The sequence below is a fragment of the Pleurodeles waltl genome, chromosome 1_1, assembly GCF_031143425.1.
Source record: "Pleurodeles waltl isolate 20211129_DDA chromosome 1_1, aPleWal1.hap1.20221129, whole genome shotgun sequence".
NCBI classification, from domain to species: Eukaryota; Metazoa; Chordata; class Amphibia; order Caudata; family Salamandridae; genus Pleurodeles; species Pleurodeles waltl.
Window position 1 is genome coordinate 334,957,415 of NC_090436.1, and position 17,722 is coordinate 334,975,136.

The window sequence follows — 17,722 nt, forward strand, 5'->3', positions numbered from 1 at the left end:
GTGTTGCCATTCGGAATAACAACTGCGCCAAGAGTTTTTACAAAATGCCTAGCAGTAGTAGCTGCACATATCAAAAGGCAGCAAATACATGTGTTCCCATACCTAGACGATTGGTTAATCAAAACCAATACGCTAAAACGGTGTTCAAAACACACAAAATATGTCATAGAAATCCTACACAAACTAGGTTTCTCAATCAACTACGCAAAGTCACACCTGCAGCCGTGTCAAACACAGCAATACTTAGGAGCAACAATCAACACAGCAAAAGGGATTGCTACTCCAAGTCCACAAAGAGTACAAACATTTCACAATGTAATACAGGCCTTGTATCCAAAACAAAGAGTACAAGTCAAAATAATAATGAAACTACTAGGCATGATGTCCTCATGCATAGCCATTGTCCCAAATGCAAGGTTACACATGCGGCCCTTACAACAGTGCCTAGCATCACAATGGTCACAAGCACAGGGTCAGCTTCTAGATCTGGAGTTGATAGACCGCCAAACATACATCTTGCTTCAGTGGTGGAACAGTATAAATTTAAACCAAGGGCGGCCTTTCCAAGACCCAGTGCCACAATACGTGATAACAACAGATGCTTCCATGACAGGATGGGGAGCACACCTCAATCAACACAGCATCCAAGGACAATGGAACATACAGCAAAAACAGTTTCACATAAATCACCTAGAACTGTTAGCGGTATTTCTAGCGCTGAAAGCATTTCAACCCATGATAACCCACAAATACATTCTTGTCAAAACAGACAACATGACAACAATGTATTACCTAAACAAACAAGGAGGGACACACTCAACACAGTTGTGTCTCCTAACACAGAAAATATGGCATTGGGCGATTCACAACCACATTCGCCTAATAGCACAATTTATTCCAGGAATTCAGAATCAGTTAGCAGACAATCTCTCACGGGATCACCAACAGATCCACGAATGGGAGATTCACCCCCAAATACTGAACACTTACTTCAAAATTTGGGGAACACCACAAATAGTTCTATTTGCAACAAAGGAAAACTCAAAATGCCAAAACTTCGCATCCAGGTACCCACAACATCAGTCTCAGGGCAATGCTCTATGAATGAACTGGTCAGGGATATTTGCGTACGCTTTTCCCCCTCTCCCACTCCTTCCATATCTGGTAAACAAGTTGAGTCAAAACAAACTCAAACTCATACTAATAGCACCAACATGGGCAAGGCAACCTTGGTACACAACACTACTAGACCTGTCAGTAGTACCTCATGTCAAACTACCAAACAGACCAGATCTGTTAACACAACACAAACAACAGATCAGGCATCCAAATCCAGCATCGCTGAATCTAGCAATTTGGCTCCTGAAATCCTAGAATTCGGACACTTACACCTCACACAAGAATGTATGGAGGTCATAAAACAGGCTAGAAAGCCTACCACTAGACATTGCTATGCAAATAAGTGGAAAAGATATGTTTATTACTGCCATAATAATCAAATTCAACCCTTACACGCATCTACAAAAGATATAGTAGGATACTTACTACATTTGCAAAAAGCAAAACTAGCTTTCTCTTCCATAAAAATACATCTTACTGCAATTTCAGCTTACCTGCAAATTACGCACTCAACTTCATTATTTAGGATACCAGTCATAGAAGCGTTTATGGAAGGCCTAAAGAGAATTATACCAAGAACGCCACCAGTTCCTTCATGGAACCTCAACATTGTCTTAACACGACTCATGGGTCCACCTTTTGAGCCCATGCACTCTTGTGAAATGCAATACTTAACGTGGAAAGTTGCATTTTTAATTGCCATCACATCTCTAAGAAGAGTAAGTGAAATTCAAGCGTTTACCATTCAAGAACCATTTATTCAAATACACAAAAATAAAGTTGTTCTACGAACAAATCCTAAATTTTTACCAAAAGTAATCTCACCGTTCCACTTGAATCAAACGGTAGAATTACCAGTGTTCTTCCCACAGCCAGATTCTGTAGCTGAAAGAGCACTACATACATTAGACATCAAAAGAGCACTAATGTACTACATTGACAGAACAAAACTAATTCGAAAGTCAAAACAACTATGTATTGCCTTTCAAAAACCTCATACAGGAAATCCAATTTCAAAACCAAGGCATTGCTAGATGGATAGTTAAATGCATTCAAACCTGCTATCTTAAAACTAAAAGAGAACTGCCTATTACGCCAAAGGCACACTCAACCAGAAAGAAAGGTGCTACCATGGCCTTTCTAGGAAATATTCCAATGAACGAAATATGTAAAGCAGCAACATGGTCTACGCCTCATACATTTACCAAACACTACTGTGTAGATGTGTTAACTGCTCAACAAGCAACAGTAGGTCAAGCTGTACTAAGAACATTATTTCAAACTACTTCAACTCCTACAGGCTGAACCACCGCTTTTGGGGAGATAACTGCTTACTAGTCTATGCACAGCATGTGTATCTGCAGCTACACATGCCATCGAACGGAAAATGTCACTTACCCAGTGTACATCTGTTCGTGGCATGAGTCGCTGCAGATTCACATGTGCCTACCCTTCTCCCCGGTTGCCGGTAGCCGTTTAGAAGTAGATCTTAAACATTTGTAAATATATTACTTTAAACTTCATTATGTACATACGCATTCACTCCATTGCATGGGCACTATTACTAGCATACACAACTCCTACCTCACCCTCTGCGGGGAAAACAATCTAAGATGGAGTCGACGCCCATGCGCAATGGAGTCGAAATGGGAGGAGTCCCTCGGTCTCGTGACTCGAAAAGACTTCTTCTAAGAAAAACAACTTGTAACACTCCGAGCCCAACACCAGATGGCGGGATGTGCACAGCATGTGAATCTGCAGCGACTAATGCCACGAACAGATGTACACTGGGTAAGTGACATTTTCCATATATATATATATATATATATATATATATATATATATATATATATATATATATAATGTGTGTGTGTATATATCAAGATCTTTACGTGGAGCTGAAGAGAAGTCTTCTACTGTTGAGAGAGAGAAGCGTTGGGTGTCTTTTGGGCTGTCAAAAAGCTTAAGAATTTTCTGTGGGGTAAAGAGTTTGTTGTTTACACTGATCACAAACCTTTAGTGGAGGTTTTCACTTACAAAAATATTGATATTATTTCTATCTGCATTTGCAAGTGGATAGTAGGATTGCAGGATTTTTGATTTAATGTGTATTATGTTCCAGGCCTGCGTAATAATGTTGCAGATTGTCTGTCAAGACTTGCTTCTGTAGAAGAAGTGAAACTAGATGAAGATGATTTGAAGATCTTTAGCATTACAGAAGGTTGTATATCTCATGAAGAATGGGTTGCAGCTGTTGCAAATGATTCTGTTTTGCAACAGGTAAATGAGGCTATGCAGAATGGATGGAAATTTGAAATGAAGAAAGATCAGCATCTAGCAAGTTATTGGAAAGTCAAAGATGAAATCTCTAATGATAGTGGAATTCTATTGCGAGGTACAAGACTTGTGCCTGTAGAGCTGAGGGACACAGTTATGAACCTAGGGCATGAGGGACATCAAGGTGTATGTGCAAGACTAAGGCAAGAACTCAACTCAGTTATTGGTGGCCTGGTATGGATTTGATCATAGAGAGATTAATCAGAGATTGTGTTGAATACAGTCATAGCGACAAAATACATAAAGTGAGGGCTCCACCTATGGCTTTAAGAGATTTTCCTTCCAGACCATGGGATGTGGTCACTATTGATGTGGTTGGACCAGTGCATTCCCAAGGGGGTACTCATTTTCTGTTAACATTAATTGATCTATATTCCAGATAGGCAGAGATAGGTATCATTGCCAGTACAGAAAGAAGGAAAATAACTGAGTTTCTAAGTGGTGTTTAATCAGGAGGGCCTACCCAAAACAATTCTGACAGATAATGGTCTCCAGTTTCTCTCATTAGGGCTGGAGAAGTTCCTTAGTATGTATGGAATCATTCACAACAAATGTTCACTGTACCACCCGAGGGAAATGGCACTATTGAAAGGTTTAACAAGTGTATCCAGTTGGAGTTAAGTGCAGGAAGGTGTTGGAAGGAAAGTTTGAAGAAGTTTCTTAGAGCCTGTTGGTTTTTTTCTACTAGGGAGGTTGCATTTGAAATATTCAGAGGGAGAAAACCTAACACAACTCTGTCTCCTGGTTGGTTACACTGGGGCAAAAGTGAAGAAGTGTCATAGAAAACAATGAGTGGGGGCAACGAGAAGGAGAAGAAAAGTGTTGAGAAGAGAAAACAATATTATGATTCTCGCAAGGGTACAAAGAGTGGAAATGTTAATGTCTGTGATTTAGTTTTGATTAAAAAAAAAACCTGTGTTGTCCAAGAATGAATCTAAGTTCATGGGCCCACTGAAAATTACTAAACTTTTCCACAATGCCATAAAAGTGGAAGACGGGAGGGTTTGGAATCTTAATAGAGTTGTGAGTTTAAAAGATAAAAATGTAGAATTTTAGATTGTTTTGTTGTTTGTTTGTTTTTTGCTTTTTAATTCTATTGTGATATAATGATGTATCCAATTGTAGTTTAAATGTTTTATTTGTTTATAAAATAAGAAGCTGTGTGGTATCTTGTAAATACCATTAGTATAGTTCATAGTGGCTTAGTACACTTATGTCATGGGAGAGAGAAGGTAGAATGTTTTCTGAATCTGAAAGCAGTTGGGACATGCTGGGAAGCTGTACAGGTGGACGGGATGTTTCTCCAATAAAAGAACCTACAAAACAAGGATATTGCATCTTTATTACACAGTGATTTGTCAGGAGTAAATGTATTGGTGCCAGGCCAGTGGTGAATAGGGCAGTTTATGTTGAAGCTATAGCAGCCGCATGGCTTTATAACAATCGTGGGCCTGTAGCAAAGATGTTAGCAGCACAAGCAGTGTGGGCGAGGGTTGTACCTGCTAATTTGGTTGTGGAGCAGCTGCAACTTCACCGCATTATGATTGTATCTGGTGCACCCTCTCCAGGGGGGTGCGAGATTGGGTGAGGCCTAAAAAGGCACATGACCTCGACGCAGCAGTCAACTGGTGCAGGGAGGCTCCAGGCAGGCTCAGTGTATTCAAGACAGGCTAGGTCGACTGGGTTGCACTCCTGTACACTCTGGATATTCTTCCTGGCGTGATGCTGTCTCAGTGGTCATCAAAACTGAGAACCGGACAGTTGCAGGTGGTACCTGCTGGTGCAGGAAAACGGATCACCTTGGAGATGTTGATTGGGAGGCAAAGTGCTGGCAGTCCTCCACGGCTCTGGGCGGAAGCACAGCTGCAGGTCGAGCCTTTGCAATTGTTGGGACAGGGGCAGGCAGAGTTTTGCCCATGTTCTCAGTCATTCCATAGTTCTTGTGTCTTTGGTTCTTCTTTGTCCTTCTTCTCTTTTTAGTCAGGCAAATCTTCTGGTGTAAAGGGGACCTCCACCATTTTGTGTCTGGATCCTCCTCCTGTGATGTAACTCCCTCCCATCAGCCTTTTAATCACCATTTTCATATTTTTTGTTTTCGCCCATTGGGACTGGAAGCATCGCTGAAGGCTCTCTGAAAAACTAATTAAAGATAGTAAAGAATTTGATTTTTGTTGAAAAGAAGAAGGATAATTGCCAATGAGAAGTACAGAGGGAAAAATATCGACCGGGTACGTCAAAATCGCTTAGAGAATGCCCGAACAGGGGGCTCCCGATTGTGGTTGATATGGAGAAAAGACGATTTCAATTTTGCCTGAAATCTCATCATAAGTTTGCACATAAAGAAAAATATCGAGTGCAACTTGTGTTTACCGGTTGACCACAACTCCATTGATTGCGAGGCATGTGCAGACTTCAAACCGAAGACTCTGAGAGCGAGGGATAAGCAGGGACAGGCCCACTACGCCACACAGGGACAGAAGTTCTCACCATCTCGTGAAGGTTTTGGACTATTCAGTGATGAGGAAGTAAATGACGTCGAGGATGAGGGATCGGATGTTGAACTATCCATCATAGACATAGAGAAATCACAACTAAAAAGGTAATCATGAAAAAACTGAGTGGAGGGGAGTCTAAAACATCTCCCCCAAAAGTTTACAAGTGGGCTCGGTGTCGAGAAAATCTTTTCTAAGAGCAAGACCAAATCAAAAGTTCTTCTTAGGTCTGTCACAAGAGATACTGCATGTGGTTGAACTCCTGAGAAGATGTTGAAAGACGATCGGATAAAAGGAGAGGAGAAAAAGATTGAAGCGGAGAAGCTTCTTCGCCAAAGGTAGAAAGGAGGGGAGAAACGCTGAAAAAGCCATTGAACGAAACTCTTTAGAAGGGCGTTTCGACTTTGAAAAGAAAAACTACATTGGTGGTCAAGAAAAATGCTGCCGAAAGAAGGAAGAAAAGGCTGGAAGACGAAATGGCAGCAATTTTGCAGAAAAAAAGGACTTTGACAAATCTCTTAAAGAATTTAGAATTCAATAAGTCAACAAGACAGGAAGATAGTGGCGTGGGGGAAACTGAAGATCTAGAATGCCTAACCACATCAGAGCTACAAAAAGATTTAGATCAGGAGTTCTTCGAAGAAGAAGATCCAGAAAAGGTAACAATGGAATTGTTACATGAAGGTTCACTGATAGTCAGTGTCGGGACATGGAGACAGATTCACCAGAAGAGTGTATTGACACCTATCCATCAAGAGCCTCACCCTCTGATGATATGCCATATGCAACCAGCTGACAACAAGGGCAGGTCAAAAAAAGTTACACATCAAGTCTCTGGGACATAGATAATATCCAAGCCCTTAATTATGTTATTCCATTCTTCAGACCCTATCTTATTTGATAACTCTCCCACATTCCAAGTTGCAAATCTGTAAACAAACCTCATTTTCTTCTGGGCCGATCTCAGTCATTTGCTCTTTAATGGTGTGCCCATCTTCGGCTATAGTAACCCCATTCCTAGAGTTAGTGCTTAGCATTTGTGTATCTTTTGCCATCCCCCACTGAAACTGTGAGGCCCACAACAGACCAGGTGCCAGTTATGGGCTTTTTAGACCCTTCTTGATTAACAGCCCCTGTCCCTTTATGCAACTGCCCACAATAGCTTTGTTATTCATTATCTGACAGCGTGCTAAGGGCCTGGTACTTATTACCTAATGATACAGAGCAGTGGATAAAATTATTATAGTTCAACGGACTCTGCTCCCTCACAGCATGGTGTGGATTGACTGAGGGTTGCAGGTGGCGATAGAAAAGCCCTAAAGGGAAAAGCAATTTCTGATGATATTTCCATCAGAAAAACATGGAGCTGCCCCAGCTAGTATTTCCCCTGCAAATCTTGGCCTCTCAAAACTAATAACAACACAGTCACCACCAATTTGTTTTCTTAATGGACCAACCCACCCCACTTTTCTAGCAAGTCAAAGTTGCTGTGCTCTTTCTGGTGGGAACAGATGTTTTGAAGCCAATCAATGAACTTCAAATTCTCTGCAGACTCGTACTGTCCTTGTTTTATTGGTGAGACATTGACCAAAACTGCTAGATATGGGCATCAAGCTGGCGGTGAACTTATTGTAATCATTTAATCCGGAGCCAATTAAGCAATTGTCTCAGTAACATTCTTCGATCAGAGTTGTAGCGAGGGACCTAAATTTCGTGTTGAACTTGTGCCCGAGGTGGCCACAGATGATGCTATTGCTTGATGCTGTTAATTCAAGTTCATCCCCTGGCATCCCAGAACACCTGCAACCACATAACCTGAGTCTGGTGGAACCATCCTGTTACTATGCCCATCGAATTGCAAAACTCTGCTAAACCTATATGGGCCAATAGCTGGGTAGACAATTTCTGACAGATTGATAACTTTTCCAACATCCCTCTCTAGTCTATACAACTTATCCTTGAGAGGTGTCAGCAAGTCACTAAAAACAACTAGAAATTTACTCCAGGATGCACCCCCAAAAATCTCCTCCACTAGGGGAGAGATATATTCTCTGGACGAAGTGAAACAAATAAACCCACATTTTCAGTTACTGCCTTCCTGCACCTCTTCTACCGTTAAGGCACAGGAGAATGAGCTGCGGTGGCTGGAGATTTAAGGGTCTCCATTGGACCCGGAACCTCCCTAATAATAGAGCCACACCTTCCTACGGGTTCCTGCTCTTTATCACAAACAGACCAGGGCCAATGTTTCGGTACACGATGCCAGTTGATAGTACAACTACTTCACTAAGTCCAGCTGCTCCCAAGAATGGGCACTTTTCCACCAGGTCAATTTCCTTTGAAATAACTCCCATAGCCTGTGCGAGAAAAGAGTCTGTAGTGGCACACGTTGGCTCTGAGTTTATTATTCCCTGGCTTGTGCCTAACCATATTGGCAAACTATCACAGCCTTAGGCCCTGCTGACTTCTTTAGGCCTCCTAGACATTTACAGCTCCCAAGACAAAACACCCAGACCCGAGGACCAAGAGAGTGGGTCCAGCTCAGCCTTGTAAGGCTGTGGACAGGCACAGATGGGCCGGGTCTTTCGCTCTGCATGTCCCGTGCAGCAGGACCGCAGATTCCTTAAATGCACCTCAGGGGGCACCAGATAATGTCAAGCGGCCTCCTGACGCACTGTCTGCTGGGCTTTGGGGTGCCTTATGGTGCGCTGGCCCGTCTCAGCTCTCTCCCTCAGGGGAAAGCTGGACCGCAAATTCCTTAATTGCACCTCCAGGCACACCCAATGATGTCAATCGGCCTTCTGACGCACTGACTGCTGGGCTTTGTGGTGCCTTATGGTGCGCTGGCCGGCCCCTCTCAGTAGTCTCCCTCAATCAGTCCGTACTCAGATATTCAAATGTTGGGTAACACTAGGCATAGATCTGTTCGCAACTGTAGAAAACGTGAAATGACAAAACTTTATGTCCAGACATCTGCATCCCCAATCATTAGGGAATGCCCTGTCGATAAGCTGGTCAGGGATATTTGCATACACTTTTCCTCCAATACCTCTGATCGAGTGATCAACACATGCAAGCAGGACAGAATGACTCTAATTCTAATTGCACCTGAGTGAGCAAGACAGATGTGGTTCTTGGAACTGATAGAAATAGCCAAAGGAAATTTTCTGAACCTAACAAAACACGAGTTGCTGACAATAAACAAAGGGCCACCTCCACATCCAGAACCGGAGAAGTTAAGTCTTAGCTGCATGTGTTGGAAAAGACGATGGCGGTGCTCAGAGAAGCCATACGGCTAACAAGAAAATGTTATACAGCAGAATGGGAAAAATGCAATTAGAGGTGTATAAAAGGAGATCTGCTTAACCAAACACAAAAGAGAATACAGTAGTAAGGTATCTCACTCACTTTTTAGATTGCAAGGTACCAAACGCTTCCTGGAAAGTTAATCTGGCAGCTATTGTGGCAATCACAAGGGAAGAGTCTCTTTACCTCACCTGTAGTTAAAATATTGTTAGAAGGAGCAAAAAGAATAGCACCTCCCAGAAGGGCACCTGCTCCAGCATGGAACTTTAATAAGGTTTTAACATAACTGATGGGGAAACCATTTGAGCCTCTACATAAAGCACCTCTAAAAATGTCACACGTAAAAGATATTTTCTGGTAGCAATGATATGCTTGTGGAGAGTAAGTGAATTACAAGCTCTCACAATTCAAGAACCTTACTTGCAAATTCACAATGACAGAGTTGTCATGGGCCCAGATCCACAATTTTTGCCTAAAATTACATCAAGCTTTCATATTAATCAATTCAAATTCCAAGTTGTTTCCAAGAACCAAAGAAAAATGCAGAGAGAGCAGTATAAACATTGGATGCAAGAAGGTCAATCATGAATTACATAGACAGAGCTAAGGCAATCGGGAAAACAAAACAGTTGTTTCAAACAATTGTTTATTTCATTTGCAGTCCTGTCTTAAAAGGAACTATTGCAAAACGAATTTCTCAAACAAAATTGTGCCATTCATATGCAGGAGGATCTTTAACTTGTAACCCGAGAGGCACATTCAACATGTACAAAAGGCGCAACAGTAGCTTTCCTAGCAAACATTGCATTCCACGATATTGTTTGGCAGCAACTTGGTCATCTGTTCATACTTTCCCAAAACAGTACTGCATAGACATTCAAATGAATAAAGAAGCTGAAGTTGGACTAAAGGTTTTGAAACATATATTCACCAATTTAAGCTCATCTTCATCCCAACCTCTTCAACAGTAGAATACTGCTACAAAATCAATGCACAGCATGTGAATCCAGAAAAGGTTCACGCTGCAAAACAAAATAGTTTCTTAACTGTACGTGTAGCTTTGCAATTTGAAGATTTTTCTGGATTCACAAGGGACCCACCCACTGCCCCAGAAGATGAAGCCAAAAAAAATAAATCTGAAGATGGCGACAAACAGAAACGATTAGGGAGCGGCAGATGACATCACAGGAGTGGGATCTAGGCACCAAATGGTGGAGGTCATCAACACGAAGAAAAAAAATAGAAAAAGTACTACTACTACTTTTGGAAAATTCCAGTCCCAACCACTAGATGATGGAATAATGCACAGCATGTGAATACAGAAAATTCTTCAAGCTGCAAAACTACACCTACAGGTAAGAAACTATTTTGTTTCCTGCCTGTCCTGGTGCCAAGTGGGCCTCAGGGCAGAGGGTGACATTCCCTAGGTCTGGGGAAAGCCAGGGTCACATATCAAAAGTAGCAGAGACTTTGAACCTTCTGACGTTGGTATGCTGGTTTACTAGCCATCCTGGTGGAGGAGGTGACAACACATTCCTCAGGCTGGTAAATACCAATCAGCCAGCACAGTAGAGGGCTAGTGGGTTTCAGGGGGCACCAGTATGGATTTATTAGGAAAAGGTACCAAACACCATAGGTTTCAGTAAAGCCATTATGTAGTAGGGTATTTTGTAATGACGATTGCCAAGTACTTACCTTAAGATGGCTTCCCTGTTCACTTGCAATATCTAGCAATAGGACTAGACATCACAGGGGCATATCTGCTCATGCAGATAAACCCTTACATGGATTATAATGCATCCTTCTTTAGGGCTCTTCAGGCCTGCTGTAGGGGTGTCTTACATATAATACATGCAGTGCATTTGGACATTGCACACAGGTTATGTGCAATGTCTTGTTATGAAATGGTTTGTACCATTTCACACATTCTGTGATGGCAGCCTGCATGTGGTTTTGTGTGAGTTCCTTAGTGTGGCATAATACATGCTGCAGTCCGTAGGAGGGCCCTCTTTAGTTCCCATGTCCTAGGTACCAGATGTACCATTTACTTGGTACTTACAGGGATGTTAAAGTCCTTGCCAATTGGGTTAGAATTGGGTGTTTCATTTTTGTTCTCCACCCAAACCTGTCCAATCTCTGCCTATTTGCATGGAGATGAGCGGCGGCAGTTGACAGCTTTTGACCTTCCGACCAAAGTCTGTAAAGTAATCTTGGCAGCCAAGCGTCCCTCCACCTAAACAGTATACACCTGTCAGAAGAAATTTGTGGCAGGGTGCACAGACAAGTCTGACATCCTTTCTCCCCTCTCTCTGAGGTCCTGTTGTTTATCCTTTCTTTGGCCCAGCAGGACCCTGCCATGGGTACTCTCAAAGGTTATCTGTCTGCCATTGATGCATTTTTGCAGTTGCCTGATCAACCTTCCCTGTTTAAGTCTCCTATTGTAAATAGGTTTCCTTAAAGGTCTTACTCATATGTTTCCTCCATCCCCATTCATTATGCCTCAGTGGGATTTAAATTTGTTTTTGACATGTTTGATGTGCGCTCCTTTCTAGCCTCTCCACAATAATCCTCTCAGGATACCCATTTTGAAGACAGCCCTCCTTGTGGCCATTACATCTGCCACCTGGGGGAGCGAGCTGCAGGCATTGTCATCTATGCCGCCCTACCCTTCCATCTATCCTGACAAAGTGGTGCTTTGCACTAGGACCTCTTTTCTTATAAAAGTGGTTACGTCCTTCAATGTAGGCCAAGCTGTCGCCTTGTGTACTTTGTGTGAACCCCCAGCATCTTTCTAAGGATGAGGAGAGATTCCACTTCCTGGACCTACAAAGAGCTTTGGCGTTCAACCTTGATCGTACCAGAGTTCCGTGTGGATGATCAATTCTTTGTTGGTTATCTCGGTGCGAAGAAAGGTCAGGCAGTGCAGAAGAGAACCATCTCCAGATGGTTTGTACTTTGCGTTAAAATGTGCTATACTCTGGCTGAGAAGTAACTTCCTGGGGGCTTGCATGCTCATTCTACCAGAGCTAAAGCTGCGACCACTGCGTTATCATGCAGAGATCCAGTTCTTGACATCTGTCAGACTGGAACGTGGTCCTCTCTGCACACGTATACCAAACACTACTGCCCGGACAGTCATCTCCGTAGGGATGTGCACTTGGCTCGTTCATCCCTGCAAGACTTTCTAACGTGATCTAAGTTTGCAGCCCCACCTCCAGGGATGGTATATATTCTAAGGTAAGGAATCTGCAACTAGTTGTCTCTATCAGATGAGCAAGTTGCTTACCTTCGATAACTCCTTATCAGTTACAGACAATATCTAGTTGCAGATTCCTTACCGACTCACTTATCCTCTGCGAACTGATTTCTAGGTACAGGGGTTCCCCTTTCAGGGACCTAGTTTTGACGCAACAGTGGTCAGTGTTTATCGTGGCTCTGTGCTTCTGGCTTGGAAAGTTGTGAAAAGAAACTGATGTCAATATGCCAGGGTGGCACCAATATAGGTCCTGTGGCGTTATATCCTGTGCGGATGATGCAGGCGATGGATGCAGAGCCGATCTATGCCACCTAACGGCAACTGGGGTACTGCGCAAGAAAAATCTCCAGATCCAGACTGATGCCTCAGGGAAATTCTAGAGTAAGGAGTCTCCCACTAGATATTGTGTCTACCACATAAGGCGTTACCGGAGGTAATTAACTTGTTCGTTAAGACTAATGTCTTTACTGAGGTGCTTCAACAGGGGGGGTCTCCACACCTGAACTGATTCTCCTGCTTATAGCAGCATCTGTAGCTTGGACTGCTGTCTTTACCCATCCACCCTTTTTGGTTTGGAACTGCTGTCTGCTACATACTTGCTCTGCAGTCAAACACTCAAGAACTTAATGATTTTATTGATGGCTATCAATTAGGGGTTGCATGGCTTGCTGGGTCAACTGTTACATAGTCTCCTCATCCTGAATATAGAAATGCACAGTTAATGTGAATGCCCCAAACTCATTGAAATTATTTTTAACCCACTTTACTAATTAAAGTATTTGGTTTCTCGAGGTTTACATGAAAATGACATTGTGTGTTTTCAAGGCTTGCTTTCAGCAAGGTTTCTTTTTATTTTTTTATTTTTTTAGCACTTTCATTCACTTTAGTATGCAGTAAATATATTTATGTATTTTCTGTTATTTATAACCATTTTTAAAATACTGATTCAAGGTTTTCGACTTGTTGAACCGGAAGACCAAGCTAAGAGTGCTGGAGGATGGCAAACAGCAAGTCCAGGTGGTAGGATTGCAGGAACGGGAAGTGAAATGTGTTGAAGATGTATTGAAGCTTATTGAAATAGGAAACAGCTGCAGGTATATCTTACTTTATTTAGTCTTTTTGCATATTTGTTTTATTGGAGTCATAAAACATTGTTTGTGTGCCTGACTAGAGAATGGAGCGATGAAACAAGAGTGTGAAGGATCAGTGATAATGTAGTTTGAAACCATGAACATGAAAATGCATTACCTGGACAAGGAAAGGCTGTAACTTTGAATTATGTACGTGCTTCAATTTTCTTTTATACTGTACATTCATTGCAAGCTCTATAAAGTCGAAAATTTCAAATTGTCAAAACCAATGCCCATTATAAACGTGAAGTTGGGTTAGCGGTAGGGATTGTTTGTATGTTTACCAGGCTGCTTAGTCAATGGAGGTTTATTGATATTCACATATACTAGGTATCTCTACCTATGTGTGAGATCCTCATTTGCTCTGCAGAGATTTTGTTTTTTGTTTTACATTACTAAAGGCACATTTTATTTCTTTTTTATTTATCCAATTTAACCCTACAAAGTACTTTCTCAAATGTTAAAATGTGTCAGCACTTTTTAATGCCACTATTCAAATGTAAAAGGACATTAGGAAAACTGATGTTGCATCCTCACAGAAAGGACAAACTGATTTTTTGTTTCACTATGAAATAGGATACCTATAGCAAGTCCATGTTTTATTTTTTTTGCCCATGCTTCAGAAAGAAAGTGATTCTCTGTGCTTGCTGACAAAACACTTGACAAGATAAAAAAAGTAACAAGTGGACAAATGCTTTGATAACTTCTCATATATGTAAAGCAAGAATCGAAGGCTCTACCCGAGCGCCAGAAAGGTACGATCAGTCCACAGTACAATAAAAAAAATAGCAACAAATGGGTAAAGATCAAAACATTTATAATGCTTACTTTTTGTCAAATTTTCTCACAGTTTGATTTGAGACAGAACCGCCACAGATTGTTTGACCATGTGAAAAAGAAATATGTCTGAGGTCATAGTGAACTGCAAACACTTGATTTTCAGGGACTTGACGTTTAGCCTGAGTTTGCACCAAGATAATCCTCGTCCATATTGATAGTGTCTTTGCACCTCAGAGATAATGGGTTTTTCTCTCTTCTTATCTTGATGATTGCGTTTTGGAATTTTCAGGTAACCTACAGTGTTTTATATGATTCGAATCTTTATATCAGTCACAACAAATCTACAGTGCTGCTACAGACTACAGGCTTATAGCCAGTGATAGATATAAACAAAGCACAAGTGTATATTTCCAAGGAGAACAGTTTTTTCTCATTTTTTCTTTCTACAGCGTCTGATCTAGCAGCTTACCAGATTTCAGTTTTTATGAATGCCTACATATGGGACATGTGCTGTAGTTCCTAGGGGACCAGGGATACCCCTGCCCAGTACAGTGGGATAACAGTTGAAACTTTCAGAAGCAGCTCTTCAGTCCTTTCCATGATGTAACTTAATCTGGAGCATGTTGATTGAATTGCAACTGAAGTCTGTTCATCATGCTATGAAGTTAATTATTTCCACCATAAGTCCACATCACATGATTTACAATAACCCAGTGATTGTATACTACCTGAACACGCATCTAAATGGATATTTGGGCAACTTGGCCTTGGTTGATCACTCATGATCTTTCTGTAGTAGTGGCTAATATATGTGTCCAGATTGAACAAACAGATGTCATAGACACATCCATCTCGTAACGACACAGTGGACTATGGCAAAAAATTTGTATAGATCTTTTGTCACTATGAACACCACAGGTAATACAGTAAAACTTTTTACTAGCAATGAAAAAAACCAAGAACAGATACCATACTCAGAGAGCAATGGTCAAAATAAATATACACCGTTTTGATAATTTGATTTTTGTTAATCTCTTATGCATTATCACAAATATTTCTAATGTTAAAGGGTGTGTTCAATATGAAAATTACAAAATGAGAATGATGCAGACAGTATAGTAGTGGACTTGATTCCCTAACATCTGGAGGTAGGAGACATTTATTGTAAGTGAATCAGATCTTACGGGGTCTCAAAAAGTCACAGAACTGTGTGTTTTAAGTGAAAACCAAAATAAATGAGAAACGTTTGGTGACTAGCAAGGAAGACATAGAGCAGAACAGTGGGGTTGGGAATGTCACTTTGAACGATTGGAGTTGTGGGACTGGAGTTGAAAGAGTTTTATAGGTTAATTAAAGAAAATTATAGTTAGGCTGACTAGTTTTTTTGTTTTGTTTTGTTTTGCAGAAATGACAAAAATGTTGTGTTGGCTTGTGAGGAGGATATGGGAGCATAAAAATACATTAAGTTGAGTTTGAAAAACAAAATACAGAACTGTAGATCATAAGTATCTACAAAACATTTGTTAGATTATGGCTGTAAGCTAAAGGTCATGTTCATTAAAGCTCAAGAAAACTATGTAGAAAAAGTGGTGGTGATTGTTTTCACATAATGGTGTGCAACACTCAACCATTATTATTTTTTTAATTAATAGAAAGGTCAGTAGTGGACTTGTTATTGGAGATTTTCAAAGCCATTTTATCTCTCAGAAGAAGAAGATTGTCTTGCTAGCCAGATCTTCTATTCATTGGCAAAGGAATAATCTTGCACCAGAACCTATAATCATTAATTGTGTTGTCATGGTGGAGGAAATTCAACCCTTTCAGAGGCTTAAACCTTTCAAAAAGAGGTTTTAATTTTGAATTTGCAGTATTAAAAAGTAAGGAAATCTATCTGTAGAGGAGAAATTTTATGGGGGAGGCTATTTATGTTTGTGAAGGGTTCCAGATTTTCCACATAAGCAGAGATAGTATTTATGAATTTGAAAAGATACCCATCATTGAGAACTACAATTACAAGTAAGTAATTAAATGTTTCTTCTTCAGAACTGCTCAATTCCTTGACCTATTGTGGCTAAACAAGTAGCACAGATTTTTTAAAACGTGTCACATAGTGAAAAATTAATAATCATGTGGGTGGAGTTTCCAGTGTCATTTAAGAATCCTTGAAATGATTTCTGATTGAGTATGATCTTCAAAGTTCATCACAGCATTCTGCATTGTATATACACAAAGGTTCTTATTTTCACTAACCCATTCAATAACATGTTTTTTTTCATCTCTCATCAGAACATCTGGTCAGACATCTGCAAATGCACACTCGTCTCGAAGCCATGCTGTGTTTCAAATCATTCTGCGGAGGAAAGGAAAAATGCATGGAAAGTTTTCCCTAATTGACTTGGCTGGCAATGAAAGAGGAGCGGATACCTCCAGTGCAGATAGGCAAACGCGACTTGAAGGTGCTGAAATCAACAAAAGTCTTTTAGCCCTTAAGGTACCTGGAGCCACTGTTTATTTCATCACATATTTTGAATTTATGGCAGGGTTCTCCAACAAGTAGCTTGTGAGCACCCTGTAAGTAGCTGTCCTGTGTGCAGCCCAGCCTACTAAATTTGAAGCTTTTTCTTGGTTGAATTAACATATGGAAATCAAAATTAATAATTGTGCACTTGAGACAAAAATATGTGTATTTTCAGAACTCATGAGCCGATAGTTGAAGAAAAATGGTTGTTCCCAAAATATATTTAAAGCAGATATTTGAATGATAAATCATGTGGCAATCAAGAGGCTTATTACTACCAGTGTTACATTGATGCTGTGGCATTGCATCTATGGATATTAAGTATTACTCACGTACAGCCATTCCAAATTGACAATGCTTTTTTTACATTACTGCTGGCAGCCCTCCTGATGCACGCAGTTGATCACTGCAGGTTATCTTGCATAGAGTGATCATCTTGCCTGATGTGGTCACTATTACAAAACTAATAATAGTAGCTCTCAATGATTGTCATTGAAAAAAAAATGCCTCTTATTATAGAAATGGTTGGAGACCCCTAGTTTAAAGATTGCTAGATATTGATTTTCACCAGAGAATATAGTATAAATATATAATATAGAAATAGTACGTTTTGTGCTATTTCTATTCCTGATTATCTTAACTTTGGATACCTTGAAAACGTGGCTGGTTCTTTTCTACTGTGATGGACTTGTCTGAAGCTCTTCACCAAAAATAGTTTCATTTACAATCTAGCCAATTTGAAGTCTGAAATAAATCAATTATTTTTTGATTCCCTTGAAAAGTT

General features: G+C 40.7%; 1 protein-coding gene across 5 annotated transcripts in view; it reads left to right on the top strand.

Annotated features, from left to right (window-relative positions):
* KIF2A (kinesin family member 2A) overlaps positions 1-17,722 on the top strand; it is a 282,224-nt gene that overhangs the window by 167,489 nt on the left and 97,013 nt on the right. For all 5 annotated transcript variants that reach the window (XM_069222597.1, XM_069222588.1, XM_069222608.1 and 2 more), the window contains exons 13-14: positions 13,462-13,604; positions 16,707-16,911. In XM_069222597.1, the coding sequence (XP_069078698.1) occupies positions 13,462-13,604; positions 16,707-16,911 (348 nt within the window). The remainder of the gene's footprint in view (positions 1-13,461; positions 13,605-16,706; positions 16,912-17,722) is intronic.